Source organism: Stenella coeruleoalba (genome assembly GCF_951394435.1).
Source record: "Stenella coeruleoalba genome assembly, chromosome: 3".
Classification (NCBI taxonomy): domain Eukaryota; kingdom Metazoa; phylum Chordata; class Mammalia; order Artiodactyla; family Delphinidae; genus Stenella; species Stenella coeruleoalba.
Genome location: NC_137148.1, coordinates 83,021,525 through 83,042,975, shown reverse-complemented (window position 1 = coordinate 83,042,975; position 21,451 = coordinate 83,021,525). Strand labels below are relative to the sequence as shown.

The 21,451-nt window shown below is 36.7% G+C and overlaps 1 protein-coding gene across 14 annotated transcripts in view; it reads right to left on the bottom strand.

Annotated features, from left to right (window-relative positions):
* Positions 1-21,451, bottom strand: part of PAM (peptidylglycine alpha-amidating monooxygenase) — a 280,663-nt gene that overhangs the window by 75,780 nt on the left and 183,432 nt on the right. For all 14 annotated transcript variants that reach the window (XM_079916802.1, XM_079916803.1, XM_079916801.1 and 11 more), the window contains 2 exons: positions 13,837-13,922; positions 12,206-12,289 (listed from right to left, as the gene is read on the bottom strand). In XM_079916802.1, the coding sequence (XP_079772928.1) occupies positions 12,206-12,289; positions 13,837-13,922 (170 nt within the window). The remainder of the gene's footprint in view (positions 1-12,205; positions 12,290-13,836; positions 13,923-21,451) is intronic.

Genomic DNA, 21,451 nt, shown 5'->3' with positions numbered 1-21,451 from the left:
CTAAGGAAGGTTGGATTTTATTTTTCTAACAGTTATTTTATAAATGTCATGAGATGTCATATTTGAATGGTTTTCATCAAATGTCTTTTTGGTCACATATTTAGTTAGGGTATCTCTCTCATTTTACACGTAAGACAGTCAACTAACATAAAAAAGGAATTAATAGAAAATAGGAAATAGAATGTACAAATCCTAGCCTCTCTAATGACTTCCGTCTTTTACCGTACTTCCTAGAACACAGTAAACAAACGTAAACATGCCAAAGCAATGAGGGGATTAGTGAGGGACAGGGTGTGGAAACCAGCCTGAGTATTTGTGGAGTGTGTGAAAAAATGCTTTGGATCTCCTAATTTTGATGTGAACCCATGAGCAAGTAACTTTATTTTTCCTCTTAATTTCTTTTGGTTAAAAAATAAAACATTATCTGCTATTAATTTAAATGAAAGTAATTAGTTAATGATTATGTACCCTGACCAGTTTAAAAAAAAGAGTTAAAAATTAAGGGTGATTAAAAAATCATGAGCTGCAAAGGGGTAAATGAAGGTAAAGTATAAGGTTGTCTCAAAAACAACTAGAAAATAAAAGCGAAATGTGAGAAACTAAATAGTATTAGGGAAACTTTTTCCCTAAAAGACATCACTTAAGCTAAACATTATAATGTTCAATGTTACATTGCTCTAAAAAATACATTTTAAGGAAAAAAGGACATTCTGAATATATTCTTTAAAAAGCAATAATACTGCAGTGCTTTACATATCTTTTCATAACCAAATGAATGAAAATGCAATTCCTGATACTTAATGACCATATTTAGGTATTAAAATAAACAGGTGTCCCATGGAATGAATGAGATGAATAAGGACCATTAGTCTTCCAAACTGAAGATGATTAACAAAACTGAAATGCAGGAAGCTAGAGAATCAGGGAGCTTACACTGGCAAAAGCCAAAAAATATTTCAGGATAATAGCCTTCTTTTGGATCATTTGAGAGGCACTGAATAGTCCTAAAATCATTCCCATGACTCACAACAAGCTGCTTGTGTATAATTAAGGTTAGAGAAGAACATGAAGAACATCCTATTATAATTCTTCTGAAATCAGTGGGATTATCAAGTAACCTGGTGTAGAAATATCCCTACATAAGGGAAGTGGATTCCTTCATACATCAGAATGAAAAGGCATAAATGAGATGAGGTAAGCAACTCCAATCTTTATTCATATTTATTCTATTGTGCAAGGATAATTTCATTCCTCTTCCTTCCTAGTGGTTCAAAGGATTTTTAGAAGGACTGACTCCATTATTTGTTTTATATAGTTAGGACATGAACTTTGATAAACTACACATTAGAAATTCAACACAAATTAAATTCTTTTAGCTTTTAATACCATTGGACTAGTAGCTATACCACCTCTGGCAAGTCACTTAACCTTTCTGAGTATCGATTTCCATTTCTGTAAAATAGAGGGGTAGGGCTAGATGGTCCCTTCCAGTCACACTGGTCTCCTTCTATCACTCCAAAGACTCAGTCTCTGTGTTAAAAACAAGTGCTTTAAAAATGAATTAGTACATAACACATAAGATGTACGGTTTTTACTATTTTCAGAAGAAAAGGAAATCAAAGTCATGGTTTTGTTTTCAATAATGCCTTTTCAGCCATGTTGCAATCTCTTCCCTTTATCTGAAAAGGCCTAAGAGGCTGTGGAATTTCATGCAGGTTGAATGTTACCTTCTTGCCAATCATATCTCTCTCCGAGTTGGTCTCATGGTCTCTGCCTTTCATTTTCTTGTCCCTGTCACCCCATATATTCCACTTAAAAATCAAAAATGTAAAAAAATGGAAGGATATAACTTATTTTTGTTCATTGTTCAAAAAGGTTTATCTAGATTAAGTGTCAAGAAGGAAGATTTGCACCCCATACATGAAGAGGAGTGTGTCCAAGAAAGTCATATATGCGTTGTGTCGTCTACCATAATAGTAAAATAGCATTTTAAATCCAAACACCAAATTTTGTGAAAAACTTAAGAATAAATATAAACTCTCCTACAAATTTCTAAGTGAAATAAAAAAGTGCTAGAATAACCAGACAGTAAAGGCATTTTCTTCTTTCAAAGCACCCCTTTTCTTAGGAGGATTGGGATTTAATTATACTTATTTTGATAAATGCAAATTATTCTGCTCATGTCCCAAGCCCCAGGAGATTTCCCTGATACACCTGTAGTACAGGAAAAAAAAAAATGTAGAAGTAACTTCAATCCTCTAGGAAACTTTGCTCCTCAGTTGTCAAACTTTAGTTTGCATAAAAATCAACTGGGAAAAAAAAAAAAAAATCAACTGGGGAGCTTGTTAAAATTTCAGAATGCTGGGCTCAGTGATGTGCTGGTAACACACAAGCTCTCCAAGAAAAATATGCATGCGTGTGTAAATATACATTTATTATAGTTTTACTAATATAAAATGTGTGTAGGACACAATTTACAAACAATAATAAAATAAATAATATTCTTTATCATAAATTCCATATAACCAGTTGAACTTCACAGAATTATTTCCTTAATTTTGTTTTCGTTTTTTGATTTTTTTAAAACCAGATAGAAAGTTTACTTCTGATTCACATTAAAGTCCAATCTTATAGGAGTCCAGTGAGGTGGGGCTTGATGATCTTCTAGGGATCTGTCTGTATTTTTGCTTTCTCCCCTAGGATATTGCCCTCTTCTGCAAAGTCAAAGTTGGCTCACCACCACCATGTCTAATGAATGCCCCTTAGAAGTGGAAAGAGCTATGTCCTTAATTTTTCCTTAATTTTTCTCTAGCCAATCTATGGTTATAACTGACTAGTGAGTCGTTTGGACAAGAATGTTTGTTGATATCCTTGTTTATTGAAAAACAAAGATATATGTTGGAACTGTACTTGCTCGTCAACAAAGTGAGCAAAATCTTTGCAGTACTGGATAGTAGTTTTTGAATACTTAAAAAAAAATTTCTTCAAAATTTTTGGCTATTCACAGTAATCAGCATTACTAATATTTTTTTCATTGTTTTCTTAAATCTAAACAACCAACAAAATAATTTATGAAGCACTGATTTGTAGCATTTTTCAATTTCGATGGTGTAAATTTTCCCACTACAGTTAATTTCAAGCTACCAATGTGACATTACTGAACACTGGGTTGGAAAGACACACTATTTTATAGTGTTTCCACGATACAGATACAATAGACATAAATACCCCCCAGAGCAAAGATAGTAGTAAAGTGTAGTAAAATAGTTAGGGAAGGATGACCTTTGAGTATTTATTGCCTTTATTTTTAATCAGGGCTATACTTAACAATCAGCTCACTAACTATCTGAAAATTAGCAATTGGCTCTTACGGGTCAATATGAATCAGCTCTAGTACACCACTGCCTAACCTCTACTTTTTGTGCATTTGATTCAGTAGGTCTGGTTGGAACCAGGAATTTTCATTTTAAAAAGCACTCCAAGAAGATTCTGGCACAAGTAGTACACAGATCAGATTTTGACTGTACATGGACTATGTACTATAGAGGTAATTCTATTAAGAACTTCCAGCTAATTCTAATCCTTTTAATGAAACAGTAAGAGGAGTTCCTTGGTTTAAGTAAACACTGGGCAAAATGTTTTAACTGTGAAAACATCTAGTGCAGGTAAGGATATGAGGTTTGCTCATTCACTATGGATTGTAAATTGGAAAAACTGTTGCATCAGGTAATTTGGTGGAATCCGTTAAGGTTTCAACACTCCATAACCCCCAAATCCCATTTCTAAAAATCTACGCTGCAGTAGCAATACATGGTTACTTAAAACATTTCTAACGTTAAAGTTCACTGCAGTATTGCTTGTAATAACAAAAAACTCAGAACTTAAACGTCTTTAATGGGGAACAGGATATATAAATTATAATATATCCACACAACAGAATACTAGGCAGTCATTATAAATAATGAAAGAGCTTTCCATGTGCTGCCTTAGAAATCCCAGAGTACGTTGTTAAATTCAAAACAACAGCAGATGCAGATCTGTGGAGAGTGTGATCTGAATTTTGTCCAAAAAAGAAAAGAAGTGCAGATATACATACATATCTGTGCTTTCTGTGAGTATAATATAGAAATGCTGGGATAAGCATATGAAAACCTGGCAGATATAAATTCAGTTACCTGGGGGTTGGGGTTGGGGTAGAAGGAAGATGGGATTGAAGAAGGTATATTATAGATTTTTTTTCTTTTGAATCCATATACCTTTTCTTCAATAGCTTTACTGAGATATAATTTACATACGTTACAATTCACCCCTTTAAAGTGTACAATTCAATGGTTTTTTAGTATATTCACAGATCATATGTAACTGTCACCTCATATTATAGATTTTTAAATAGTTAGGTATTGTGAGTAACTTTTGTACTTTTCTTTTTAATGGCTTTTTGTATTTTCCAAAAAATGAAAAATAAAGTTTGGGATAGATTATTTTAATGGGAAAATATTCAGATATATCCAGAGTCCTCCAATCCTTGTTAGTATTTTAACCAATTAACTCAAGTATTAAGGAACAGGTTTCTTTGTTCCCATACTAGAACTATTTGCAATTCTGAAACCTGAAAAGTTTTGGAAGCCTAAAGTTTTTTTTCATAGCGTTTGGCAGCAAAATCCGATCTGAATGATGTGATGCTACTTACGTCTGTCTTTATCCCTTGTAGTGTGACCATTTGAACGTTTTGCTAAAGGAATATTAGCATATTTGATTACGGATAGTGTCTCAGATGCCCAGAGGTGATATAATGTAATATATGATTTATGTACTTGAAAACCTTTCAAAAAGGTTTCAAGTTCATAACTCCAAACTGCATCTGTCCCAAAGCACGTGAATAAAAGTCTGTGCCCCCACATCAAGGAATATTAGACAAATAGAAAGTGGGAGGTGGGGAAGGAAGAAAGGAGACTTGCTGCATGGCACAGGTATCCCAGCCTTGGGAGAGAAAAGGGAAACTGAGGTCAAGTGCACCCTTCCTGGGACCACAGGGCTGCTGTCCCTGGAGTTGAACTTGGGAACATTATGTGTTCCCCGGAACAAAATATCATGTTGAGAACTAACCTTCTATAGGCCGGAAGGGATTAGGCTTGCTGGAATGTGTGCATGTCAGGGTCTCATTCAGAGAAGGCCAGGCTGAATGCTAGAAAGGTGCCATCTCTGTCTCCTTTAGTGTAGAGACTCAATGGCTTTCAGGCATCTCCCCGGGAGAGGGGAATCATTAATAACACCCTCCACATTTGGAGTTTCAAAGGAGCTTCTTAAACATGGAAAGTAATCCAGAACACCTGAAAATACCTGGGTTTAAATACCCCGACCCACAGCATCCCTCACTTTGCAGAGGAGAGAGTAAAAGCAGGCTTGGTATATGTCTCCCTGGAAAGCATGCAGGAGGAAGCTACTTCAACAGATTTAGACAAGACAACACAGGCAGCAACAGGGAGCAACATTCCACCAGTTTCCCACTGTCTCTGCAATCAGGTATCAGGGAGTCAAGAGCACCTCTAATGATTACACTGAAGTCAGAGTAGTCTGCTTTATACTGGAATGAAATAATTTGAAGTGTAGCTGCCCTGCCACTGATCTATGCTCCACCTTGTTCAAAAATGCATTAGCAAGGGATTCTTCCCCGGCCCACAATTTCAAAGCTTTTTCCATAGCTTCCCGGCAGAGTCTTGTAAGAGGCAGACATGCAGCAGGAGTCATAGTGGGATTAGAATTCCTCCAGAGTCCTCTGTTTTCCCTTCTGCCTGCCACTGTCTCCCCTCCCCTCATGCTCACCCTACTACTCCTTCAGTGGTGGCGAGGAAGGAGCCCCTTGTGTGTGTACGTGTACAAGTGTGGAGCGCGCATTTCACGAGTGCATGACCTATGTCTAGTAACACCCACCTGTCTGGAACTAAGCTATTCAGAAGCCACACCAAAACGGATCATAGCCAGGGTGGAACAACACAGGAGGGCAAGAGGAAATCAAATCTGAAGGTTACCAAGTCCAGGCACTTGTGTTCCCATGATTTTATTCAAAAAGTTCCCTCTAAGGGTTTCAGTTCAGAGTCTGTTTACCCTAAATTTATAAACAATTATATGAAATTTAGCTGCCTAGATTCCATATCATCAATGTAGTACAAGGCAGAAGGAGGCCTGTAGGAAATCAATCTGGCAACATGAAATCTTTTTCTAAACTAGGTGTGGTCTTGTTTGCTTCTCAACCCCCTCTCTTATTGCACAGACTGTACTGGCTCATGTAATTACAGTTACTGTTTTATTTTCAATTGCCCCCATAGGATGCAGGCAAACTTTTGTTCTTACTCATCTTTGCCTCCATGCGCTGCTCTGTTTGAATTAAAATGAGTTGAAGTGGTAGCTTGACAACAGAAGAAGTTACATAAAATAGAGAGAAGCAGATAGAAGAAGGCAACAAGCCCAGTAAGATGAAAAAACTCTATCTACTCCTAAAATTTGGAGGGAAATAATTGTGCAGTAGCTGATATCCAGAATGATATCCCAAAATTATGAAGGAAAGGGAGAAAGGGATAAGGAAGACAACTAACATTTATTGCCAGTCTGCTCTGTGCTGGGCACAGCATTAGGTATTTAACATCTGCACCTATTTTAATTTCATGAGACGCATTATATATTTGGGAAAGATTTCTGTCCAAAATGTTTTAAGGCTATAGTACTTAGAGCGTTAAAACCTTAGCTTTCTGGAAAACTTGGCTACTGAAAATGATTTGTTCTTTAAGGGTTCTAACTAGAATTTTGTGATCTGATTTTACTAATATAACCCCAGAAATTTGGAGAAGAAACTTCTTAGAGCTCACCCTTACATAATGGAGAGTCAAAAACAGAATCCCTCGGTTTCATTCATCTCATTTAGAATATAAGTATTAAACATTCACTCGAAGGAAAATGAATTGTTTAGCTGTACTCCCAGGAACATGCTAAACTGTAGGTGTACTTTGAGGGCTGTGATGAAGGAGTAGAAGCAAGCTCTGGATGTGTGTGTGTGTGTGTGTGTGTGTGTGTGTGTGCACGCATGTGTGTGTGATCTGTATCCTTAATAATACCTGTTAGTTTTCTTAAATGCACCAAGAGCTTAAGGACAGTAAATAGTTTATAGCATGGAAATTTTGCCAACTCAAAGACAGAGATTATGCACTTGGGAAGAAATTCTTGCCTCCTTTTTAAGATATCAGCTCCAAACTTCAGTTGGTGAGTGCAAGAGTTTTCTAATTTGAGAAATGAGTTATTGTTGGAGACTAGTAAGCTAATGCCGGAAACTCTGTAAAGAAGAGGCCACTTTTCTTGATTCCCCTGGGCCAAAACACCTAGAAGAAAAGTGGCAAATTTCTGCAACAATCTCAGCAGAATTTTCTCTATGGAATAAAACTCTATAGAAAAAATTTGGCAATGAAAGAAAGAAAGAAAGAAAAAGGACCAGGAGGAATCTCTAAATCTCTAGTTGCTGCTATTCTAATTTCCTTAAGGGCAGGAACTTGGTCTTTCAGTTTATCTCTGTATAACTGAACTATGAATAATGAAAAAGTCTGTGGAGAACAGGAAACAGAGCATAACTAGGAAAAGTCCACTGGCAACGTGACAGACATAAATACAGTTCTGTGTCTAAACATAACAAGAAATTTTGACACCCTTGAAAAGTAACCAACATATTCTTTATATTATGGGCAACTATGGCAAAAGGTTGCATTTAGGGGAATTTATATCACTTTAAAGCCTTTTATGGGAACTATAACGATAGTAGCTAACATCGAGTGCTTACCAGATAACTTTATAGGAACCATTATGATCCCATTTTATAGATGAGGAGGTCAGAGAAGTTTAGAAACTTGGTGAGGATAACAAAATTAGCAAGTGCATTGTCAGGCCATCTGGTCTTAGAGTTTAATCATGTAACCAAATACTATGCTTACACTGGACACACATTTCTAATTGGGTTATATTCTGTTTTCCACAGAATATTAATTTATAAAATGTTATAAAGCTTACATTTAAAAAAGAACTCAGGGCTTCCCTGGTGGCACAGTGGTTGAGAGTCCACCTGCCGATGCAGGGGACACGGGTTCGTGCCCCGGTCCGGGAGGATCCCACATGCCGTGGAGCGGCTGGGCCCGTGAGCCATGGCCGCTGAGCCTGTGCGTCCGGAGCCTGTGCTCCGCAACAGGAGAGGCCACAACAGTGAGAGGCCCGCATACCACAAAAAAAGAAAAAAGAAAAAAATAAAAAAGGACTCATTCTGGCCTTCCAGAGCGCCTTCCAGGCTCGCCCTGGCCTCCTAACACCCCAATCTTTCTTCATAAGGCTGGTAGCTTTCCCATGCACTCAAGCCTAGGACTGAAGTGAAAATCTGATCAGGTTACTGCTGATAAGCACTCTGGGTGCCATCTCTCTTCTCCTTTCTTGCCACTTACCCCTTTGCATTTCACCCTCCAGTAAGGCCAAATCACCAAGAGTTCCTTGCGGACATGAGGCTTTTCACTCCCCCATGGCCATGCACATACTTCTACTTCATCGGGAACACGTCTTACCCCTGCTCCCACTTATCTGCAGTCTCCTGATCACCATTCAAATCTTTGCAATGGTTCCATCTTCTAAGGAGCCTTTCCCAGACAACGTCCCACTGCCCTTCCAGGCAGAGCTGTTCCGCTCCACCTCTCCACGGCCTCCATATCTGGGATGTGTTTCTATTACTGCCTATAGACGCACTGTTCCTGTGCTTGTCTCTCCTGCTAGAATGTACTATACTCCTCTGGGCAAGAAGATCAGTATACCCAGCACTAGCCCAGGTCTGACATTGTGATTGACATGGCATTTAATAAAGTTGGCTCCTTTTAAATGACAATTTACAGTTTCACATTCTGCTCAATTTCCAAAACAAACAACAACCAAAACAAAACAAATATTTTGGGTATCCCACAGACCTATCTTTTCCTACTACTAGGCCTCCCAGTCCAAGATATAACCAGCTGGCTTCAGGTTATGTTCTCTCTGATACTTTATCACATGCCAACAAATTTGAGAAGATATTTTAACTTCACTGTTGATGCTTTATTAAAGAGAAGTCCTAGGCTTCTCAACTCTCTAAAACCTTCCCTATGTGCAAAAATGCTCATACCCTTAAGCCAAACATTTTCCCACTTTTCAATAGAGTGCAGTGATTTCCTCAGAGTGTTAATCTGCTTCTGATTTATAATTTATATTCTTAAAAATATCATCAATAGTTCTAATACCGTGAAGTTCAAATCTTCACTGACACTAAGATGATTATGTATATATATATAATACATATATAACATATCTATAATGCATTTTTAATCATTAAAAGATATGTTATAATTCCACTTCTAGGTTCATCTGGAGATAAGTGTGTGATCACAGTATAGAACCTTTTTAAAGTGTAAGTCACTTCTTATAGTTAATCAGGCACATAAAGATTTACTTTAACTCTTTTTTGTCAGGAGGGTATGAGTGGGAATGCAGCGCACAAACTGGCAGGTACTGGCAGGTATCTAACATAGTGCTTATATTTGTGGAATTTAAAAACATGAAGAGAATGTTATAACATTGTAAAGGAAAAAAAAAATCACATGATCCTGTCTCTCATGCTTATTGACTGTTTCCTTTTATTCCTTGTTCCTTATAATCCTTGGAAACATACAAGCATACATACGGTTTTATGTAGTCTGTATAAAATTTTATGATTTGCTATTTTTGTTGTTATACCATTTATTTAATTAGTCCCCTATTAAGGGACGTTTGTTAACTTTCCAGGTTTTCATATTACTAGTTAATGGTATATAAATAACCGTGGGTAGGTAGCTCATTAGAGAACAAACCAAAAAATCCAACAAAACCCTTCCTTTAGTTTAGGATGAAAGCCTAGAGCAAGATTTTAATGTTTTATATAAAATGTATATAATATGATAAAGTTTCTTTCTAAAACACTGCACTAATTCACAAAGCTCCCCAAACTGTAGCATATTCATCTAAGCCCTGGCAGTCCTGGGTTTTATAATTCAATCTCCACTCACACCCAATTAAGTAAACGCAAAACGCTCTCTCATTGTTTTAGTGAGATCTGATATTTTCCCGTGCGTCCCGTGCGTTTACTTACTATTCTAAGCCATGTATAGTTTAAGGCACAAGATAGTATCTAATGCTACTGAAAGAATTATACGGGTGAAATTTTTTTGTTTACATTTTTATTACATTATCATAAGATCTATGAACTATAGGTCCTACCTCATATGCACCTTCTTTTAGAAAAAAGGTTCTCAAAAAAGTGAAAAATGAAAAACTAGTATGAAAGTTTCTAATCAGTCTCTCATAGTAAATAACTATATATTTATATATTAAATATCAATACTTTTAAATTACCCCATATTAGACATAAATTATAAAATTAATTCCTCATCGGTAAGAAGTTAATTTAAATTAAATTATTACAGTAATATGTTTTAAAAACTAGCATATTATATGTATCACCCATTTCCCCTGGGGTATCAGTATGGTATCTGTTAGGAGGTACTACAAAGCTCAGAGGAATTAGGCTGAAAAGTCAAGTCTAGGGTTCTATAGAAGGATGGAGAGTAGGGGTGGGGTCCCGTATGTGTGGACACTACCAGCTACTTTAGTTGTGGTAATTGGGGAAAGCCTTCCTCACTTCTTTGGAAAAATAATAGTCTTGTCAATGCTTTGGAAGTCAGCAGTCTTAGAATCTGCCTGTTCCCCTGATAGCAGATAATTTGTGTCTTTGTTTCTCAAACATGAACATTATTTATTCCTCTGTTTTCAACAAAACCTTGGCTCAGCACTACAATTAACAACTTAAGATTTTAGGTCCTGTTCCAAAAATGGAAAGCTATTTATACATAACTCAAAGCATAGTTTTTATAAAAAACAGGTTTTACTTGGAAGTTAGGTTCATGAGCTGGTCCACAGGAGCTTGTTTAATCGATAATATATCTGATTGTAGTACTAATTATAATTTTTCATTATATAAATTTATTCTTTTAAAAAAATTTTATTGGAGTGTAGTTGACATAAATTTATTCTTTCTAACATCCTTTTCCAGAGGAAGACTGCATTTATTGTCCCAGTCCTGAATGCTGAGAACCTATGGAAACTTTCAGCATGGGGCGCTCTCAGCAAAGGCCCCAGAGGATATTTCATAGGCAGAGATGGATGTGTACTTCTAAACTTAGTGGCTGGATAGAAAGCTAATGCATCTAGAGAGCAAAATGTATTAGGTTCGTTTGTAGAAAAATTGTGTTAGAGAACTCAAGAAAACACGTAGAGGTCAGCAAGACAAAGTAGAAAGGCTGACAAGCCAAGAAGAAGACTGCTTAACATTTACACTCCTGTGAACACCAAAGTGTGAACCTGGAATGCAGTTGGAGTTTGACTAAATGCAGCAGAAGGAATAATAAGCCCAGTCTTGGTTGCCTTAGGAACAGGGCCCCTTCCTCATGTTAATGATTCTATGATAAGAAAAGGAGCACTTAAACAAAGTGCATGGTAATATGGGTAGACCAGCAAGTGTCTAGGGCAGTGTTCAGCAGCCTCTATGGAGTGGGTGGGGTCCGTGCATCGGTGCAGTGGGCAACAGATGAAGTGGCAAGTGTGGATTACAGATAAACCACTGACATGAACCTGAGCATTTGAGAACTTTTAAAAATTTTTTAAAAAAGAATAAATTTATATAATGAAAACTTATAATTAGTACTACAATCAGATATATTATCGATTAAACATGTTTTGTGTTACAAAACATGCTGACTCTCCAGTGGCTTGCTTCTAGTAATATAAATAAATTACTAGTCCCTAGTCTTTCTGACAATGTTGCTAAGAAGGAGTCTAATAGGAGACGGTGGATAAGATAATACATTGGAAAGGAAGAGAACCCTGAAGTCAGCATAAGAGAAAGCACAGTAGGATGCATAAGAGAATATGTGCATAAGAGATTATAACTTTCAAAATAAAAGTCATTTCTTCAATAGTCTCAAATTCCAAGAGACAAAAGCAACTGTTTACTAGTGGGCAGAGGGTGTAGTCAATTCTTCATTTTATTATATAGAAAACAGTATATATATTTTAAACAATATAGTATTGAAGTTCAGCTTAGTTCCAACATTTCAAAACTTACCTCTAAAAGCACTAATATCCCCATAGTGTACTTGTAGTACAAAGTATTTGCTTCCAGTCTCTCCTCCAACTCTGAATCCAACACCTGAAGATATTCAAAAGAAGATAAATTAATATTTTAGAAATGGAAGTTAAATAGAGCTAATCAAAGGTTGCTGATCTATGAAATCCAAAGGGAAAGAAAATAGCACATAATATATGAAATTATGTTATATGAAAATGGAAATAAACTAGGCATTCAATGAAAATCTCTGATATAACCTATCATTCCTTCTCTAAGCTCTGATAGAATTACACTCATAGTCTCCACTTCAGAACCAGAGTGATCACTTACACTTTAAGAGGACAATTCATTCATTTTTCAAGAAACAGAACAAAACAAAACAAAACAAAATTCTGTCCCTGTTGATTACATAACAGACATACATAAACCCATTCTTTCATTTTGTTTTGTATATACTCATATTCATTTTTATTTTCTGATTGAATATAGGAAACAGACTTCTTAGGACCATCTCAGGAAATTGTTTTTCTTCCCATACAAAATCAGGTATCTGCAAAAATATCATTGAAGAAACCAATTACCTACTAGATTACAATGTCAATAAAGTTTTGGAATCTGAAGGGTGCCTAAGAGTCTTACTGTTAGTAGAGTTTGCTAGTAAGCTAAAAAAAAATCTACAGAGAAAATATTTATAGAAAGAGGAAAAAAATTTTTTTAATCTTCTCTACCAATGGATCTTAAAAACATCAACAAATCTATGACAAACCTCCCTATTAGTTTCCAAACTATTAGTTTCCTCCCTATTAGTTTCCTCCCTATTAGTTTGATAGTGGCTGCCTGGTAAACTCTAGAGAGGATTCTGACACTCATTTGAAGTAAAGCAAAACAGAAATCAAACTATTGGGTGAAAGAGAGGCTCAAGGATGTATTGCACAATGCATGGAATATAGTCAATATTGTGTAATAACTATAAAGAGAAAGCAACCTTTAAAACTGCATAAAAAGGTTAAAAATATTAAAAAATTTAAAAATTAGTGCAGGCATGAGTTAGGGAGGCATCACAAGATGCCATCCCTCCATCCCTAAACCACGGCAGTCTTATTCTGTTTCAGAACTATACGTTCACTTTGATACTAAGAAAGATCCAGGTAATAAAGGAGAGTCCGTTAATTCACTCACACGTTGGAAGCTATGAACGGTTTAGAGGTGAATTCAGAAAGCCAGCTGAGGTCTGGCATCACATTAAATACCCAGGTTCCAGGACTGTTAAAAATCTGTCTGCTGAAATGGCAATTTATTTAATTCCTAGCTCTCTTGGCTCGTGAAATGCTCCTGCTGTCAAGAACCAATGTGTCTCAGGCCAAAGGTGGCTTGAGGTATACTCGTTATTTTCTAATTCTATCTAAACTGTTGTGTGAGCCAATTACTTATCAAACAGAGGCAGAGAAAGAAGAACAACCTCAATGAAACCTTTTCAATATAAAGCAGGCAATAAGGGTACTTTTTAGCGTGAAATTGCAACATAGAACATGGTCAAGAGCTGTTGGAAAGAACATATAATAAAAAGTACGTTGGAATCAAAAACGAAGCAGTTTAATATAAGGCTATCCAAGAGGCCTCAGGTATACCTTTGGGGAGTCTGGTTGGGGGAGCATTTCTTGCCCAGGCATATAGAATATTGGCTTTATCTGTACAGGTTCCTTCATCACAAAACCTGAAGAAAAAAAAGTAGCTATAAGTGAAGATTCAATTAGTAAAGTGCATAAATCTCTTCCCATGGGAGGAGTGGGGAGGGAGAGGTTTTTGAAAACAAGGTAAAGAAAAGTACATCAATATACCATCATTATAGTCATACCAACTTTAAGACTGTAAGGGACACTGGAGCGAAGAACAATTTTATATGTGAAAAAGCACCTATAAAGGGAGATTTGTTTGTTAGTTGCCTGATGTGAAACAATCCTGTGAGGTAGATATACAGTTTAATTCACCATCCTTGGAATGTACTCTATGTAATCAGGTAGAAAAGTAAGCATTACACAAAGGGTGTGTAAACCAAAGCCAATGCAGTGGAAATTTGGAAGTGGATTAAAAGAAACATCATACTCATTTCCCATTTGGGGATCGGTGGCATTTATAGTCCTACCCTTAGTAGGGTGAACAATACAAGTATATCCCACTCACAGGGTTCTTGTGGCTTTTTTAAAGTTTGTGAATACGGGTTATGCCATTTATAAATTGTTTCAAGTCACTTAATCTTACAGAGCCTCAGTTTTCTCTCTTGTAAAACAGGGATAGTTATACTTACTTCAAAGAGTTGTTCTATAAAGTAGATGATATAGAAATGAAAGCACTTCATAAACCTCAAAGCACTATACCAGGGTTCTGCATTATTTAACAAAACATTCACTTTATCTAAAGACTCACTGTTGAGAGGCAGTGTTATATGCTCAAAGGAGCACAGGCAGAAAGACATCTCTGGAGTTGAATCCCACAACCTCCCCTTAATAGCTGTGTATCTTGGATATGTACATCAGCCCTCAAAGGCCCAATTTCTGTGTGGAAACCTCTCTGATGGGGAGAGTAATACGTGTAAGTCACCCAGCACAGTAACTAGCACGTTGGTATCTATATGGTAGATCCAATTTCACAAATGGTAAGCTGTCTGACTCCAAACCACACATTTTTTCCCCATTACACTACATCTCTTAGTTGGTTCTGTTATATAATTTGACTTGTTCAAAACACTGTTGGGTGACATTTTCATGTCGCTTTTATATATTTGTGTTTTGAGAAACTGGCACCAAGCAAGGTCAGAGTCAGGAGTTTAGGCAGATCTGAAAGGTCTGAGGACCGTCAAGGACAAGGACAAAAACAGCTTCTTGGCCGGGAGGTTGGCTCACACAGGAGAAAAAGTGCATTGCCCATGGCCTGGAAGGGAAGTGAAGGCAGACCGTGGCAGCTTCCTAAACAGGTTAGAAACTGAGCCTAGAAACCTGGAGAAACTGAGCCTAGAAACCTGGAGAACACCCAGGCCATGTCAGAGGCAGGGACTCCTAACATGCTTCCTGGTTACAGCCAGAAATGGTGGGAAAGGATAGGCAATAAGTGCAGACAACAGTTATTCATCTGAATAAAGGACCAGGAACCAGGAGGTCCCTATAAGGTTATATTTAGCAAATGCTCTAGCTTCTCTAAATCGCGCTGTAGAAAGAAATTGGGTAATGTGCAATGTAAAGCACGTCACCCAGTGGTTTCTTACTGTTCACTGTCAAAAACGATATACTTATGATGCAGGATCATTAGCATGTGAGACACGTGCATTGGAACAAATGTCTGTGACATCCTTGTGCCAAGTGTGCTAAAAAGCTTGGGGTATTGGACAGTACACAAAAGCGGAATTTCCCTCCCTGGCCTCATGCTATAATAGTTTAAGAAACGAGATTGCCAGATGCGATGAACTTGGTATCTCACTGCTGTGAGCTACTAAAATTTAAAGATCTTGATGGCAATTTTCATAGCTTTCAACAAAGATCATAAATATACAAGTGCTTAACAGCAATGTGATGACAGTCTTAGGTTAAACAAGATAATTGCTTCCTCTGATATGGAAGTCAATTCAGTGTATGACTAGAAAGAACCAGAATGAAATATAACAGAGAAAACTGGTTTAGTAAAATTTTCTAAGCTACATATTTGACTGTGTCATTTGCTGGCACAAATTCTTTCAAATGTTTCCCAAAAATAACACCAAAATAAAATCTAAACATTGTAGTATAACACATGAAGCTTTTATGATCTGGGTCCCTGTTATATCCCCAGAAAAAAAAACCCCTTTTCAGTCATGCCAAGTTGCTGCCAATTTCTAACTTCTCTCTTCTCCACTGTTCTCTTTCTGGAAAACCCCTTCTCCAACTCTCTGCCTGACAACCTTGTTCTCACCTTTTCATTCAAGATTCACTTCAAGTCTTCCTCCTCAGGGAAGCTTTCTCTGATGCCCGTCCCACCCAACTTGCATTCTTTAACCATAGCACGCATCCTAAGTATCACCTTGCTTATCTCCTCTCCAACCAGACTGTGTAGACTTTGAGGTTTGGGTCATATCTTTCACCCTGTACTCCCAGCACCTGCAGCTCTGCCTGGCATTTAGTCAATATTCAAGAAATGTTTGGGGAAGTTAACTTCTAAATACATTTTTAACTTTTTATATACAAACACTTAAATAATTGAATTGGCCTAAGTTTTATTGTACTGTCAAGTATAACATTTAAAAAAAATTAAATGACAATAAATTTGAATTATCATTTGCCTGGAATTCTGTACAAATTGGCTCATACTCACTCTCACAAGTCATTGCAAGTAGGTTATACTTTACAGCTGAATAAGCTCAGAGACTTTAAGTAACTTTCAAAAGGTCACACAGCCAAGCCATGATTCAAAGCTCTGGCTGTCACACTCTCTTATATCTCTATTCATGAGACTGACTTACAGGCAGAGACTTCATGGTATTATATGAAGATCAGCTTTGATGATTACTCTCATACCTGAACTAAGCTGCAATTCGAGTATGCAATTCTAAAATCAAATTTTAGATAAAATAAGTTCTTATTTGCGAAGAGACAATGTTTCATGCTCTCAACAGGTTTGGTAAAAGAAGAGCTCCAAAAGCAAACTTTGATTTGGTTTTAAAATCCTGTTATAATTTTTAAAAAATTGTATAAAACTCAAGGCTGAGTAAACGATGACTCACTGGAGGGCCCTGGGATATTGAAACTCATTCTAAAACTTAATGAGTGACAGGACTAAGTGAAGAGGAAAAACAAGAGGTCAAGAGAAATGAGTCCTACAATGGATAACATAAAGGAGTGGCAAAGAACATTTGGATAAACTCACCGCATCTTTTCATTTTCAAATTTCCATTTCCCATTTTAAATGGAAACAGTGTCACATTTTCTCCACATAAAATGACCAACAGAATAAAGGCAGTATTGCATATGTTGGCTTTCCAAACAGTGTCTTGTAAAAATAGTGAGAATTTTTATTATTCTTATTGAGAAGAAGAGTATTAAGGCTAGGAAGCAAAGCAACCCTTGATCAACGGCTCTTGTAATTTCAGGCCTCATCGACCAGGTTTCTTATTCTTATAATTCTAACAGCTACTCCTAAAGGCTTGTCTAGATTAAGCCAATTAATTGTGAAAAGATTCACATAGCTCCCTAGTGGTTTCTTAGTATTCATAGCAAAAATGATGAGAATTAACATTTGAAAATAAAACTACTCTGGATTCTTGGACCTTTGCTATAGAACCTTTTCACCTCTAATCTATGGGGAAACCATTCAGATGGCATGAATATTTCCAGACTATGCCAAGCTCTGAAAAGTGCTAGCCTGTCATTTTGAATTATCCAAATAGAGCATAATTGACTGTTAAAGTACTCCTCTGGTTCTATCTGTGAAAGGTTAGTTAAAACCCAAGGTTACTCAGAGAAAATCAGAACTGATAAGTCATTTCTTCTTTGGTCTGAAAAAACTAGTTTTAATAAAATTGTCATGCCCTAAAGTTAAGTCTGTACAGTCTTCAATTACAATTTTAATGCATTAAGCATCTAACAGAATCACAGGAAAATTAATCCAAAGTCAGAAAGTTTCTTTAAGAAACACACATAAAAATCAATGGCATATGTGGAATGTCCTTACTTTTCAAAATTACATGCAGCGTGAGTCAGGTATTCAAATTTCATTAACTGCTCTATAAACCCACAGAACACATTTCCCAATTCAGACAAATCCTATGTGAATTTCAATGCAATGTGTATGCATTAACATAGTAATTAGAAGGATACTTAATGGGAAAACTAAATAGGAGAGGTGATTAAAAGGCACCAGCCTGAAAAAATAGCACCACAATATCTAGGCATCATCCTCACTCCCCACCCTACCCCTCTCCACCAACAGATCAGAGAGGCTCTAAAGTCCACAAGAGCAGAAGGTATATCTGTTTTGTTCACACCAAATTCTCAGTGCCTAAGAATGCCCTTGGTACGTAGTGGATGGTTAATATATATCTTATTAATAAATGAATAAAGAGAATAGTTACCATTTATTAAGTACTTCTATGTGCCAGGCACTGCACCAACCGTATTACTGACATCCCCTCACTTACTCTTTGTGATGGTCCAATCAGGCGGGATTAGTAGCCCCATTTTATAGATGAGGAAACAGACCAATAAAGATTAAATAATTTGACCAATGTTTATTACAACAATCAAGTAGTAGAACTGAGATTTGATCCCAAGATGCTCTGATTTCAAAGTCCTGGCTCTATATTAAATGTTATAGCACTGTGCTATAACACTGCCATCCTATTTAACATAAATACTCATCTTGTGAGAAAATAATAATGTTCAAAATTATGTAATGCTGGTTTCTGTTTAAACTCTCAAAACGGTTACAACCATGCCATTCTATTTTATTAAAGTTGACACTAGTCCACTAAGAATTGGTCAGTTGCTAAGGAACTCCTATCAACACCTCTATTACAGGCACCTAAAACTTAGACGAGGAATCTGATCATTGGTGAGCAGAAGTTAGAGCAAGATGCCAACTCTATTTTAATGAAGATTCTTTATACCATTCAGATATGCAGTATAATAATATGAATCTATTACAATATTAAAGGAGAAAAAGGAAAAGGATGCAATTAATTTTAGCCTAGCAGTAATTCATGTCTAAACTTTGCTGCTACACTCAAAGACACATTTTATAGTGCTTAGAACAAGGGGTAGCACAGATTTTGGAGACTGTGTTATTTTTATTTATACTGACAAGGAATTTATGTATGTTAAACTTTAGAAGTCTCATCATGGCAGAAGAAACAGAGGGGATTGCAGAAGACATGCTGTGAATCTTGCTGTATAGTGTATGGATGACAGGTAGCTAGGATGTGGAGAGGGTGCATAAAGGCAGTGTATGCAAATACCATTCTCAACCAAAGAAGCATTATCATCATAAGGGAGGCAACAAAGCTGTAGACTTTTCTGGAAAGTGATATCACCCTAAAAAAAAAGGTCATTTAAATGAGTAACCAAGCAAGGTGTCTCACATACAGGACTCTCTCTCTCTCTCTCTCTCTCTCTCTCTATATATATATTTTTATATATATATTTATTATTTATATATTTATATTTATACATATTTATATGTTTTAGCTACTTTTCTCTTTCCCCTCATCAGCATCTGTAACCCTGTGAAGACAGTGGCATTTAAAAAGACACAGCAGGTGGTTAATAACTAGAAGCAGTTGAAAGGGATCTTAGCTAAAGCTTCATAGGATGGTAAAGCACTACTGCTTTAGCTTGAGAATGATTCCAAGTTAGAACAGCTGGAAACAGCCTCATCTAACCAGCTGGGATTCTTCTTTTCAAAAAAGATTCAACAACCTGTAGAAGCCCCCTTAGATTTGTAAACAGTAGCTGGTCATAAGCATCATTAGAAATAGTTTCCAAATCAAATATTAATTAATAAGACTGAAAACAATAATTTTAGCTCTGCATAGATTTTGTCAAAGTACAAGACGTAATACAGAAGAAGCCCATTCACTTTAATCACCCAGTATTGTGAACACACAATCTTGGGGCTTGCAGTCGTAAGTTGCCTTAAGCCCTAAGTCCTGCGCTCAGCAGAACAGAAAGTGCTTAAGACTATACAACCTCACATCACAAAGAGAAAGTGCTCCAGAATTACTCCAAATGCCAAAACAATGTGTATAAACAAAACTATGATTTTCAAAGCTTGAAACTCTGAATAGCTAACCACTCATTATTTTTAAAAAATGATTGTTACAGTAAGAATAAAGAAAGGTATTCATTGAATAGATAAATGGATATTTCAATTTCCAAGGTCTCCTAAAATTTACCATATTTTCATGGAGAGCAGGAATAAATTTTTAATATCTAAATTACCTAGTTTTCAGCACCTCATTTCCCTACTGACTCCAAAAAGCCACAAAGAGCATCTGCTCAGTTATGGCTCACATTCAGCCAACAAATCTGGGGAACTTAGAACTGCTACACCTTGACTTAAGTCTGCAAGCACAAATGGAGTCCAACAAATCGTGCTATTGCTATGCTTGCTCCAATCCTGGTGCTATTACTTTCCCTTGGTGCCTGGATGCAGTAATTGTCTCCTCCTTTAAAAGTCTGGGAAAGAAGGGATGAGACTTAATCTGACAGGTACTGCTGCCTTCCTGACATGGGCCAGCAGAGCTGCTGCTTTTCCATCAGCTGGTCCTCATTTGCATCCTCGAGAGGTCTGTTAATTTAGAATTGAGCACCAGGCCCACTCTAACTAGAAAGGGACCACCCCACAGTATATTAAAAGGTTCACATCAATGTATGCAATTTAAATGCACATGCATATAATTAACTAGACACATTACCAGTGTGAGCTGCTAATTTGGAACGAGACACAAAAGACTGGATGGAATATGTGGAGAAAAAATAACTTTAAAATTAAAATGACTAAATAATGAAAACTGCTTCATGCTGTGTCTACTATTTTCATGTGAACTTAATGTAACTGTAAATATCTTTTAATGTACAGTAGAAAGAGGCAATTACAAAGAGCAAAGGAGGGCAGCACAACAGTAAAATGTCATTAGAATAGCTCTTTGCCGTCATATTAAAAGTGCTGCCTGAAGACAGGGGATGAATTATAACTTCATAATTTCAGGGGGAAAAATGTTTACTTTATTACAGACACACACCTATTTGCCAACTTGCTGGCAATGAAAACAGAAAACTAAAGTGAAAACGGGGAAATCCTAGCTAACAAACAGAAAAGAGAGGAAATCTGAGCTTGACGCTTTGGTTGTCAACAAAATAAATTAATCAATAGTGAATCTAAGAAAGAAATGGAAAATTTTATTTGAGCCAAACTGAGGTTTATAAGCTGGGAGACGGTCTCTCAGAGAGCTCTGAGAACTGTTTGGAAAAGGTCAGTATATATGTGATTTTGGTGCAGGGAGGATGTGCAATCTAGCACACATCTCAGTGGAAGGTTGCTGCTAGTCACAAGGAACAGACATCTGAGTTCATGGTTTTAATGCTTTTCTAACTACGGGAAGATGCAAGAAACTTAGTTCATAAAATTTTCTCCTGAAAATGTCTATCAGAGGGCCAGTTTTGCCAGTTTTCCCAGAGCACAAAGTGCTCCATCGTGACCTTCACCCTGAACTCCTTTCAGGGT